Source organism: Chenopodium album, chromosome 10, assembly GCF_948465745.1.
Source record: "Chenopodium album chromosome 10, dcCheAlbu1.1, whole genome shotgun sequence".
In the NCBI taxonomy this organism is placed as follows: Eukaryota; Viridiplantae; Streptophyta; class Magnoliopsida; order Caryophyllales; family Amaranthaceae; genus Chenopodium; species Chenopodium album.
In genome coordinates this window covers 19995019-20008800 of record NC_137843.1, presented here as the reverse complement: position 1 = coordinate 20008800, position 13782 = coordinate 19995019, and the positions used below count along the sequence as shown (strand labels likewise).

General features: G+C 34.9%; 2 protein-coding genes across 2 annotated transcripts; both read right to left on the bottom strand.

Annotated features, from left to right (window-relative positions):
• Positions 1–227: 227 nt before the first annotated feature.
• LOC145565018 (putative fasciclin-like arabinogalactan protein 20) lies at positions 228–2276 on the bottom strand. The gene is made up of 2 exons (XM_081625139.1): positions 2232–2276; positions 228–1332 (listed from the first exon to the last, which is right to left on the bottom strand). The coding sequence occupies exons 1-2, from the start codon at positions 2274–2276 to the stop codon at positions 244–246; spliced, it is 1134 nt and encodes a 377-aa protein (XP_081481265.1). The 3' UTR covers positions 228–243.
• A 1331-nt stretch (positions 2277–3607) lies between these two features.
• LOC145563767 (uncharacterized) lies at positions 3608–13653 on the bottom strand. The gene is made up of 13 exons (XM_081624191.1): positions 13348–13653; positions 10859–10968; positions 10633–10743; positions 10493–10550; positions 8439–8528; positions 8049–8143; positions 7394–7447; positions 5935–6072; positions 5557–5614; positions 5340–5454; positions 4702–4771; positions 4158–4229; positions 3608–4021 (listed from the first exon to the last, which is right to left on the bottom strand). The coding sequence occupies exons 1-13, from the start codon at positions 13541–13543 to the stop codon at positions 3902–3904; spliced, it is 1287 nt and encodes a 428-aa protein (XP_081480317.1). The 5' UTR covers positions 13544–13653; the 3' UTR covers positions 3608–3901.
• Between the last annotated feature and the right edge of the window lie 129 nt (positions 13654–13782).

Genomic DNA, 13782 nt, shown 5'->3' with positions numbered 1-13782 from the left:
TTACAACTTTAACATTCAAATTAAAACTAAAATCACAATTCAGTAAAATTAAATGACATTTTACACCATCAAAACAAATGCAACAACTATGAAGATATTCTGACATTCTCAATACCACCATGAACTATCAAACTCACTGAGTCAAGATCAAAACTCGCCGAGTCGAGACAAAAACTCGTAAAACTCATTAAACCAAGATCAATATTCATCAAACAAACCGAGTCGAGATAATCGAAAAGACGATCAAAACTCGATATGATCAGCATCAACCTTGAAGGCATTAGCAGGGGAGTAAGCGTCTTCTCTCTCCTCATTAACAGCAGGGGAAACCAGAACACCACTTAATCCATGAACAACAATCCCGTGATTACGATAAAATTCAGGAAAATCAACAGAAACTTGACCATTAATCATCAAAGAATACGCAGAATTATAGACATTACTCCGACTAACATTGATCTGAAATCCTTTCAAGAAAGTTGGAATCACAAACCGTTGATCTAATTGACCAATCAAATCACCCCAACTCAGCTCACACCCAACCGTATGCCTCAGAAAAATCGACCCCCATTCACTGTAATTATTTTTCCCAAAATGACCCTCCATTGAAGCATCTGTTGGTGCAAATAGTGTTAACGATTTGTCGTTGTTGTTGTCGAATTGGGTCAATTGCATATCAAGAAACGCCGCCATTAATGAGTACCCTCTTGACCTTAAAGAAGCCGAAGCGTCGCGGTACTTACTGGAGGAGCGAGGCGATAAGGCGGCGCACTCAGGAGGACTCGGAATCGGACTCAGACTCGGAGTACCCAACTCATTGGTGGGTCCCACAGTGAGATTGGGGTTGAAGAAACGGTCGATTTGGAAGATGATGAAAAATCCATCATCGAAAACAGGGGAGCTGTTGAGCTTGACGCCATTAATGGCGACATCTTCATCGAAGTCGGAGGAAGTAATGGAGAGAGTGCTGTTAGGGAGGAGAGTATTGAGTTGGGTTCCATAAGAGAGAGATTGAAGGTCAACGAAGGAGTAGAAGCGAGGGCAAAAATGGAATTGGAGGAGAGAGAGAGAGGGTTGGCCGGAGTTAGAGAGAGTGAAGGAGGAGTCAGAGGGAGTGAAGAGGGTGGCGGAAGAGAGGGAGGAGATGAGGGGTTGAGAGATGAAAGGGAGGGTTAGAGACATGGAATTGAAGCCGGAGTTTGAGAGGATTTCGGCGGCGTTGTTTATGGTTTCGTCGGAGATGGCGGTGAGGTGAGGAATGAGGAGAGAGAAAGTGAGGAGAGAGAAAATGGTTATGGAGGTGAACGCCACTGTTGAGTGTTTTTGAGATCTCTGGTTTTTGGGAAATGGAGGTTGTTGTTGAAGGGGAAGAGTGAAGAAGATTCTTTAAGTGGTTTGTAATGAATTGGCGGGAAATCTAATTGTGTGGCTTGGTTTGTTACTGAGTGGGCCCTGCCTTCCTTATACTCTCTCCGTCCCTTTTTACATTCATACTTTTTTTTTTAATAAGTAAATTTTTACCAAACATTCCAAATTATCCCTATTTTTCTCTTTTGTATTAATACTTTCTCTATTTTCTCACTCTTATTTTCTAATTCTCACTCTGATTTTCTCACTCTTTTATTTTTAAAAGGCAAATTTGCATCAAAGGATCTTTTAAATAGACTTGTTTGCAAGAAAGGACCTTATAAATCGAAAGTGGCATAGAAGGACCTTTCAAACGTTTTAGGTGGTGGCAGGGGACCTTGACGTCGGAAAGTCCGGCGTTGACCACCACGTGGGTGGCACGTGACTACATAATACTTTTTTTTTCCCAAGTGGTCAATTCCCACTTTTCGACGTCAAGGTCCCTCGCCACCACCTAAAACGTTTAAAAGTTCCTTCTGCGCCACTTTCGATTTATAAGATCCTTCCTTTCAAACAAGTCCATTTAAAAGATCCTTTGATGCAAATTTGCCTTTTTAAAATCCATGTGCATCAATTTAGATGAATATGATTGGTCCTTTTTTCCACCAAAAAATGTTATTGATCCTTTTTCTTTTCAAAGGATTGATGACATGTGCAGCATTAAATATTATTCTATCTTTGTTTTACTCAAAGACATCAATTAATGTCTTATAATTCCCATTATACTTTGTTTTATTGGTCTTAATTTTATTCCAAATTTCTTAATTCCCGTGTAATTTTACAAATAGGAATGTAAAAAAGGAACGGAGGGAGTATATTCTTACACGAACGACTTTGACACTATTTTCACTTCCTCCACTTTTGTGCATTATATATGCAAGGATAAACATATTTATGTGAATCTTATTGGAATCGTTTCAATTAATACTACTACATATTATAATACTACCCTCGTTTTTTTTAGTTGACACATTTGACTTCATCACTATTTACGCACTCTTCTTTGATCGTGTTTTGTGTTTTATACGTAATGAAAAATATAGTCATATAGGATCTTGTTAGATTCATCGCGATACATATTTTTAAAATATCAAATTTCATAATTTTTGCTTATTGGTAATTGAAGAGATAAATGGTTGAAATTGTGTATTGACAAATGTGACTAAAGAAATATGTCAACTAAAAATAAACAAAGGAAGTATGAAATAACTTTTAAAACTTTTACTCCCTCCGTCCCTAAAAGAACGACCCTTTTGGGGAGTTTTCACGAGTATTAAGAAATTTAAGTTGGAAGTATAAATGTATGGGGAAGCTAATAAAAATAAATTGAAAAGATAAATTTATATGGGGTTTGCAAAAAAAAAAAAAAGTAGAGAGAAAAAGTAATAGAATTACATGGAAAAAGAAAATTTACATGGGGAAGGTAATTTTGCACAAATACTACTCGTATTGCAAATAGGAGGGTATTTAATGAAAAAATGAGATGAATATTTTGAGACTAAAATTTGGCCAAAAGAGTCATTCTTTTAGAAACAGAGGGAGTAATAATGGAGAATTAAAGTTATTAATGGTGAAAGATTTGCATTGCGAAGCGTGACGAATGAAACATGTCAATTAAAAAAGAACGGAGAAACAATTCCCTATGTACTCCCTCTATCCCTATTTTTTGGTCCTATTTTATTTTTTACGGTTTCCAAAATATGTTTTAAAATGAATATATCTTTATTTTTCATACGCATAAAAATTACAAAAACTTGATGTTAATAATACACAATGAGACGAATATAACAAGTTACACGTGATTATATTATCTCTTTTACATTAATACAATTAATGGTCAAAGTTTTAAAATTTTAACCCATTTTTTAGCAGTTGGGCAAAAATTTAGGGACAGAGAGAATTATATACGATCTACCTATCTAATTCTTCATATACTGTAACTCTTTAAAAGAGGATTATAAAACTTTTAATTCAAGTCCGTTTATTTTTTTGAAAGTCATATAATATACATGCTACAGTAGTTTGTTCCTTTTTTTTTTTTTTTTTTTTTTTTTGGAATAGAATATACTCGTACATGCTAGTTGTTAATCCCTTCTAAAGTTAGCAGTTTAGCATTTTTATGAAGAAAGGCATGTAGGGATACGTAGTACGGAGTATTTGTTAAACCAACATATTTTTGTAATTTAGCTATGAATTTAGCTATGTTTAAGCATCAATTAATTAATTGTCATATTTCATCTATTCATTCATATGTCTTCACTTTATCACACAAAGCACATCAAAACTTTATACAAATGTCCAATTAGAATATGAACACATAAAATGAAAACAATAACCACAGGGAAACGGTGGAGTAAACCTATATTTGGATTATAATAAATGATTTTGGCTAGTTTACACAATGTACAAAATTACAAGTCACTAAGAGAGCTAAAATGCACCCCTTCTCATGTAGTTGCAGATATATACTCAAAATCGCAACCACCTGGTGAGGTTAAGTGGGCTTATGCTGTGCATAGAATGATGTGCTTATTGCTTGATTTGCTGACAGTGCTTTACCGTTCACCATCACTTGCTCTTTGAAATCAGCACGAATAGACTTAAACGAGTAATGCTGAAATGATTATGAACAAGTAAGAAAAAAGAGAGAGAGAGAGAGAGCCGGGATGGGCATGAAAGAAAACATCATATGCAAAGACAAAACAAGAAGTTGATCTGAAGGCACTAGTAAATTAAGAATTGCAGCATACTTTTCCTTTCCAAGAAAAATTGACATTCTTGTACCAAGGTTCCAGCAACGTTATCTGATCTCCCTCCCTGATCTGTTCACCACACGGAAATACATGTTATTCACAAATACCCTAAGTCTTATCTAAGTTATATGTGAATTTTCCACTACTTTGAATAAATCTCGCCTGCAATAGTACACAAATTTGGTTGAACTGTACTGAAGAAACAACTATGTAGGGTTTACAAATGTGATTGATATTCGGAGCAGTATTCATGAAATGAGATCTACTTTGTTTTACTTGACATATAAGTAGATGAAATATGACAATCAATCACATTCATGTAAATGACTGTCCAGCAAGCACTTTGTATCTTTTATAGTGTAATAGCAGGGAGCAGCTTAAAATTCGAATAATTATCCAGAATTTTTCCCCTTGAAATTATAGAGAGAATTTTTTTTCTGTAGCAAATCAAGTAATATAAATTCTTTAGTGTGATCTTCAAATTAGTTAGGGAATATATAAACGCATGAAAGTAGAGGCTGCTGAAAACGCGGCATCTTACCACATTGTCCTGTATCCCATACACTGAAAGGACAAAACACATCTGATTCGAATCACATGCTACATAATATCTGCAGAATCAATCATACATTGAAATTAGATACAAGACTCGTCAATCAAAGCACTAGCATTACACAGATTTCAAACATGAACAAGGCTCCAAAGCAGAGGGTTGTCTAGAAAAGACCAACAGCAAACATCTGCACTCTCGAATTCCCTCTTTACCCCAAATCACCTGAAATCTAGCAAGTAGCAAGCTTGCATGATTTATTATTTGCATGGTAAGCCATAGAAAATGTGGGGAAAGGCAACTTCCTAACACCCTTTATACTGGATTAAGCAAAGGCATTATTGCTTCACAACATTTAAAGCATGCACAACACTAACCAGTGACAAACAAACGGATAAGAAGTTATGAACACATGCCAGGAACAACCACCCACCCTTTTACCCACACAGAGAAATTGAACATAAGAGAAGAACCGGTTATTCATTGATTAACCCAATGTGCAGTGCTACTTGTCAGCTAATGAACATCAGAATGGAACATTTTATAATCTCATCGTGGCAGGAAAGAGGACAGGTTATTTCATTTAGTAATATATGAAAAAAAAGTTCATTCTTGAGAAGAAGACTCACAGTGGTGCAACATTATCGTGCTTAACATAGAAAAGCACTTTGCCAGTAACTGCTGTTGACTTGTTCAGACCTTCAAACAGAAGATCTATCGTGGCCTTTTGGTATGACAGATTCGCTGGATCAAAATGGCAAGCTGTTAAGTCCTTATTTAAATATATAACCCTGAAAAATAGAGGAAAAAGAAACATAGATTTTCTATATAAGGCAGAGGGCTTACCTTCAACAGGAACTAGAGAGGACACAAGAGAAGCAAGACGCTTAGCTTTGATATGTCCCTGTCAGGAAAAATGTTATCTAATGATCAATACTCATCAAGGCTGTTAAATCAAATGCATCAAGAATCTAAGATCTCTATCTCTCAACAGTTCATATTCTACTCTTACCATCTCTTATCATATAGGTCCTAAGATCTCTACCATAAGTAAATTGCAACTCAAGATAAGAATAGAAGGATAGTCCTCAAAGTTTCATCACCCAAATTGTTACTTTTAGCAACTACCATCCAGTATAAATCCTCTCCTGGAGAGTTATAAATGATTCAGATGTATATAGCATTTATTCTAATTATTTGAGACTTGTGAGGAAATATTATAACCTTTAGTAAGCTCTCCAATTTGTCAAGGAGACCGACCATTTTCTGAATCTCTCCAGAAGCATTTAGAGCAGGGTCAATTTTACAAGCTGCTTCAAATCCATTTAGTGCCTTGTCATAGTTCTCGAGATACTTGTGCACCTGAAAGAATCACTTTTCAGTATTCTTGAAGTCAAGTCGATCACCTAATGCAATAAAAATTAGATCTATTGAGGTAAAAATGAGAAGTGGCCTGGAATGCAAGCACTTAATTATGCTGCTCTCAAATCAGCAAACTATAAACCTTGCTCAAACTAGCAACGCAGGATTAGAGTAATTTATCCTGCTGCACTCAATCAGCAATGATTTACCTTGCTCCAATACAGAAAAATAGTCACAAGCACATCAACCACGATACATTAAACAAACTAAGCCGTATACAAACAACTCAACCTCAGCTCTCACAAATGCATGTCTTTGTTTCTCAGTGTATGTTGTTTAGGACTGCCTTTTCAGATTCAAGCCAACTATGGTCAATTTTCTACTTCAGGATGCCATAAGCTTATGCTAATTGTATTTTAAATTATAGTACTCAGAAGGCAAGGACTACTAGAATGGGTGGAAATAGAAAGAACTCATGGTTGGAACGCAGAAAGCTTCTCATATTATTGCCATAGAAATAGACAAACATCAGCTAGAAACAGTAATTAGACATACGTTAGTTAACACTTTGTATATATTATGGCAGAAATGATAATATCTGAACAAAGGCAAGAGTTCAAAATGGTCTCAAGTCTAGATCAGATATGTATGTAAAAATCTCTATATTGAATAATTGATAACTAAGACTCCAAGAGTGTGTAAGCACCAATATTAAGCACGCGATAGCCTCCTAGGTGTCTTCCTTTTTCTTTTTTATTTTTTTATTTCTTTTTTTTTTGGGGGGGAGGGGGTAGTAACCGGAAACAAGTCAGTGGATCGCCCACTCCCCTTCCCAGCTGATAGCCCAATACTTTCTCAATGGATCCACAAGCAAGACAAGGATTTTTATAATCATCTCCCCTTAAATAAGGCCTATACAAATAACCCACTGCCTAATCGATTTGTGAATTCCACAACGAAAATCTAACAAATCCACTCAATAATAATTAACTTCATCAAGAAGCAAAGACACATCATCCAACACTCCCTTGCATTAGAACCCAACCCCCAATTATAAAAATTATTGTCTACCAATCATACTCTTGTAATTTGTCATACTTTGTTAACTAAAAGATTTAGGACAAACAATCAAGAAGTTTACATATCTGTAAGGAAGCCAGTAGGCAAGAAAACAATAAGGGAATGAGTAGGCAATGAGGTCTTGGCATAGTGATTGAGGTCTGAATATATTAAGCCTAAAGTTTAAATTTTTTCTGCTTGTGGATAATAAGCTTCAAACAAACCCGATAAAAAATGGAAATAAATGAGAAAATGAGCTTACTGTGGCACAATTGTAATACAGATCAGGATTGCCCTTCATCATTTCATCTTTCTCCTGTACCCATGACCACAAAGCGAACATAAGACACTAAAAAGACCAGGAACTTAAGATCTTCCATGGCTAGATCAGATTCCAAACACCAAAGGAACATTCACTGTTTTCCATGCCAGCTTTCAACAAATTAACATAAATATTTGCATATTCTTGGTATGTCACGGACATGAAAGATGGAATTAAGCATTTCCACAATATATGCTGAGAGGGTATCAGAGGATTTCTTTAATTTTTTCTGTGAGTACAAGGTACAAGCATTTTTCATATCAGATATTTTTTTAATTTACAGCAAACAGTCTTACCATTATGTTAAAATTATAAAGCTAGTTATTTATAGTTAAGAGGTTTCTGCAGTTATGCTGTCTTCAGCCTCACTCCAGCCTTATGTTCTCATTGACGAAGAGACCTCATTACATCTTACAAGTAAATAATCATATATTGGTCACATTATACGGAACACAAGCAATGAAAAACTGGTATCCAATTAAGTTTTTATGAATCTGCAAAACTTTCTGATGAAAGTGACATCTTATTAGCCCATATGAAATTAAGATAAAGATAAAATTAATGTAAAAAAGGCTGTTGCTAACCATATACTTACGGCGTTTTGGTATGCTTTTAACGATTGACAAAGTTTTGAATGATCCCAGGCTCCCGATGCAAAAAAGCTTGTAAGACATGCATTCCCAAGGTTATCTGGCACACCAAAGACAGGAGTTACAAAAAGCTTCACTATGAAGGTAGAAGCTTTAAAAAAAAAGATACAGTATACTAAGTGACCAGATCCTACAACCCTATTCATAAACACACAGCGTCCAATTGAACCAGGATTTCTGAAATATATAACATGAAACGAACAAGAAACCCAAGAAAAGTTTACAGGTGAACATATCAAGGGAAAAGTACATAGCTAGCAATCCCAATGCAATTAGAAGAAAAGCAGGCAATCATATCAAGCATACAATTCAACAGAGGGCCTTCAAAGTCTTACACCAGGAATTTCCATCAGCCACGTCCAATGCTATAGCTTCCTTAGCATGCCGGATACTCTCATCAACAAGTTCTGCTTTGTTGTCACTATCTGCAATAATGTAACCATACATTCAATAAACATAATACATGATCTGATCCTGCTAGTAACATAGCAACCACAGAGCTCTTCAGCTGGTACAATGAGATACAGGTAGAGAAAAATGATAAGCATGGACTATTGATATACGATGTGAACCACATTCGTTTTTTAGCTAGCTTTTATAATCGGCAATCTATGCTGAATAATTTGTCGGAAAGATCAGCTGCACCTGATACCCCCTCTTGTTGGCACAGCCTGCAGAAGACTAGATGCTCTGTTGCCTGGGTTATTTACAATACACTTATGAAAATGTAATTCTTTCCATGGTAAACATATACTGGGACTCTAGTCCCAGAGATAACATTGTCTTTTCAATTTTTTTGTGCTTCAGTTGTGACCAGTGTTCCATAATCCTGGGTGCTGGCCTGACAGTGTTTCAGGCCACTTTGTCAGCATACAGCTCATAGCTTTGTACTCCCTCCACCTCCTTTTGTTTGCCTAGCTTCCTTTTTGGTTTGTCCCTTTGAGTTTCTTTGTATTATAAATGACTATGAGGGACCACCACATACTCTCACATTCATTGCACTTGGTCCCACCAATTTGTCTCCCATCACCCTCCAAAAATTAAGAAAGCAGCAATCTCAAAATGGGGCAAAAGGAAGGGGAAAGAAGGAATAACACTCAGTAGGAAAATAATGCAACTGTCAAGGCTAGATATACAGTGTACGTTGCAATTGCTATTTCATTTGCTTTGTCGTGGTTGGACTTTACTACAATGACACTATCTTTCAAAAGGGGGTTGCTAATGGACATTGCTCAGCCATTTGGATGGACTTATAGCATTTGTGAGTAAAAATTAGTATCCCACCATTTAGCAAAAGATATACACTATGTTCAGTTCACATGATCTTATCTTAATTTTTCTGATCTGGTCTGATCGGGTCTAATTTGATTTACTGATTTGACCAAACTTTAGCATAATTTGTAGTTTTGTACACTAATCTGTAAGATAAAAATTCATCAAATGAGTTATCATTTGATTGAAGTTTTCACATATGTAATTTTCATAATTTTTAAAATTAAGAAAATAAAGGATATTCAACGATAAACAAACGCCGGTAAAAAGAAAAGATAAGATCTGATCTAATCTGATTAATACCGAAATAAATTGGTATCAACTTAAATAAGTTGAACCGAACATAACCATAGTTTTGGAGGAATTGCTTACAATATGGTATCTTTCATTTATATATTGATTTATTTTCCCATGCCTAGGCACAGGTTACCTAACACTCAATACTTTTGAGTATTAATACTCCTATATTAGTTTATGTGTCGTATTATGGTTATTAGAATTTAATGAGGAGGGGTGTTGGAGAGTAAGAATAGATCAACAAGGATGGGGTTTGTTTGTCTCCATTACTCCAACCAAACACCATAGTGGCTTTTGAAGGAGGGGGAGGGAATTCCTTCTTTTACTATCCTGTTTCAGTTTTTTCTTTTGCAGGTTACCTAATACTCCCCTCACCTTCATGAACTCCCGATTTATCTTTTATACCAATTCTTCCAATTTTTTTTTTTTTTAAAAAAAAAAAACCTTTTTATTTATCAGGGTGTATTATTCATATCGTATTATGAGTTTATGGCCCCTTAACAAAAAACCTCAAACATAAAACGATAGCGTATTGCGAATTTTGGTCCGCATATTAGAGTGTGCTACGTATTAGGTAACCCTGCCTAGGCCTAAGCCTAGCAAGTATATTTTTTCCTAAAAGAAATTCTTAGTTTACCCACTTTCAAGTGTTATGGATCCAGAGCAAACCTTTGTAATTTAATGGAATCGATATATCTATTTACATAGCTAATGCTGCAACTAAAGAGCTACACATTCAAAAGATCATCAAAAGCACATTAAACTTGAAATATATGATACATAAGCAAATTTATAAAAGAATGGATGAATCAACATGAACCTTGAGCCATTTTCCTTTCCAGCATCGACAACTGACATAATACATTTTTGTCTGGACCCTGTACAGTTCATGTGAACAATAAACAACTAGAGCAAGTCATCAATTTAGAAGCAGCTCAGCAAAGTGATTGCAGATATTACCTTACTTAATGCACGATCAAAACAGTTTTTGGCTGATACTAATTCTCCTTTCTTCCAAAAGCAGTTCCCTAGGGATAGCCAGGCATCTGTGAGAGATGGGTTCAACTTAACCTGGAGAGACAATAAACGTTAGACATGAAAAAAGAAAAAAAAGAAAAAAAAAAAAAAAAAAAAAAAAAAAAAAAAAAAAAACACTTTGGACCAACTGTATATAATAGTAACCTACTGCTTTTGAAAGATGATCTTCAGCCTCCTTCCTGTAGTCTGGAAAAACATCCAATACTTTTCCTTTCAAGTGTTCATAAGTTGCACGCTGAATCGCAGATTTCCTGAACTCTGCAGAAGAATAATAGGGTTTTCTTACATAAAGTATGACATAACCAACCTTGTGTGCAGTAATTAACAGCAATAATAGAACTAACAATTCTTATCAGCATATCAAGTCAAAACAAACTACTTCGTGAATATATATGTGAATAATTCGGATTGTAAGGAATCCCGCTGATACTACTTCCAATATTTCATCACATCTTTTTATTTATCCCATTTCAGCTTGGTGCATGACCTTGACTATTCTAATTATGTAATTTTAACACAGGATAAATGTTTATTCTTCAAGACTGTTCAAGTATACTGAAAGGTGCAAGCATAGATACTTTGTTCCTAAAAAGTAGGGTAGTAGGAAACGAACATCCAGAATTGAAAATTGTAATACAACAACTACAGCAAAGCCTTAGTCCCATTGTAATAAGGAAAATTTTATGTAAGGCAGCCCTGAATTTTAAAAAAAAAATACAGAAATCTTCTTGTGTATACATCTTAGCTTAGCGACATCATTACTACCAAAAGAAGAGAATGGAAGAAAGGAAAAGAGATTATGAAAATCTAGAAATCCAAGGATGACAAGAACATAGAGTTAAAGGATAGTCCTCTAAAGAAGAGTTTTCCCCTAAGAGCTTGTTTGTTTGATAGTAACAACTAACAAGTTGTAAGCAAAGAATTACAAAATTAAATTAAATTAAAAATCGATTGATGCATTTTCCAATGCTTAGAGCTTAAAGTTTTAACTAACTTCACTCAAAAATAAACTCTACAATTTAAGGGTTTAAAATAGAGGGGTTACTTAAGTTGATTATGTTCACTTGCCTAAAAGCTAAAACTATAAAATAAGGGATAAACTTGAAATACCTTCACCCAACAAAACTAGGGTTTTACTTCCAACACTTCATTAATGACGAACAAAGGAACAAGCATTGCAACTGCAATCATAATGTCAATAAGTTAACTTATCACTCTGCTGCTAATTATTTGCCATGTAAGCCATGCAACAAACCGGTGTCACTGGCCAATCTGGACATAATATCACAGATTCACAGCAAATAACTACTTAGAGCTAACATTTGGCCCGAATTCGAAAATATTAATCCGTATCCCTTAACCCCCTCCCCTCTCAATCACTTCTATACATAATAGGATGAATCATGCCCATAAATTATCCCACACTACCAACTTATCATATTGGTTCTACTCAATACATAGGAATATAGGATTTCCCAAAAAAAAAAAAAAAAAAAGAAAGGCAATTGTTGTTTTCTTATTAAGAAAAAAAAAAATGCTCTCTTTAAATCAATGAAATTTGGCAAAAAGAATCAATCAATCAATCAATCAATCAATCAAAGCCTTAATCCCAAAAGTGGGGTCGGCTAACATGAACCAAATTTGATTATTCCGTGTAGTCATCAACATAAATCTTTCTCCTCCATCCCTTACGATCCAAAAAGAATCATGATGGCAAAAACTATTGTCTAACCAAACAAAAAGATCCCTCTAAATTTCTACCTATTAAACAAAAGACAATAATCTCTTATTCCATTCCTCTTCCTTTTCATTCCTTTCCAATCAAGAACATAACTTGCACCAAGCCCAGAGGAGGCTGGCCCTACCAAATTTGGGTTGTGAAATGTATAAGATCTATTACCCGTGATTCTAAAATTAGGCATTATAGTTCATCTGAACAACAGATTGATGGTTCAAAACTTCTGTAAAGAAAATCCACCACAATTTCCAATCATCTTTAGAAAACCAAACATATTCCCAGTGAAACCAAACAAAACTATTTTGCAAACCAGCCACATGAATTTCAAGAAGTCAAACAACTTTTCCAGTTACAAGATAGCAGCCATAGACCCTTAATCGAGGGTCGTAAACAGTGTTTATGAATGTATTCAAACATTGTCAATAAGCTGGCAATTGTACATGGCGCATTGTCAATCTTGTCAATTAGGGAAAATTGCTCATCAGCAATTCCCTCATCACCTAAATCACAAATGCGCAATAAGTCAATCCATCATCAAATAAAAATTCATTTACCTACTATATACATAACACAACATAACATAACATGAACATATTTACAAATCTAACTATCTCTCCCTATCAGTATCAAGAGTGTTAAAATTCATAAACTTCCACTGCCACTAACATAAAACTATTAAACTCTGCTAGATCATGTTTTGGATCAAAATTTATATTAAAAGAAATTATAAACCAAACAAGAAACATCATTGTATCGAAAGTTGCTAAATCATAAATTCATACACAACTACTAATCGCAAACGTCAAAATGTAATCAATTAGAATGAATTCATTAGATTGAACTAAAACCCAAGTAAAATCACAAATTACTGCAAGAATTAAATTAAAAAAAAAAAATACCAGGTGGTATAGAATCAAGCAAGTTGAGACAATTCTGAGAATCCTGCTGCAATTTGGAAATTTTGTCATCTGGGTTTTTGGGGTAAAAAGTGTCCCTAATTTTGTAAAGATTAAGAGTCGCCATTGAAGCTTTAAGAAGTGGATCTTCTTGAGCATCATCGATTTGAGTTGATGGGTTTTGGGTAATGGAGTTCATTGTTGCGATTGATGCGAAGCTCTTTGAGTTGGACTTTCACGACTTGGCTTTCCTGCTTTGCTCTGGTCTTGGACTCTTGGCTAGAAAACGTACTTTCCAAGAGTACAAGGTTTGTTTTAAAAAAAAAAATCGTTTTAAACAAAAGATGTTTAGATGAACTATAATTTCAATTTTTTTTTTTTTCATTTTTTAACATTCTGAATGTTAATCACTCGCTTAGAATTAACAACTGGCATAGC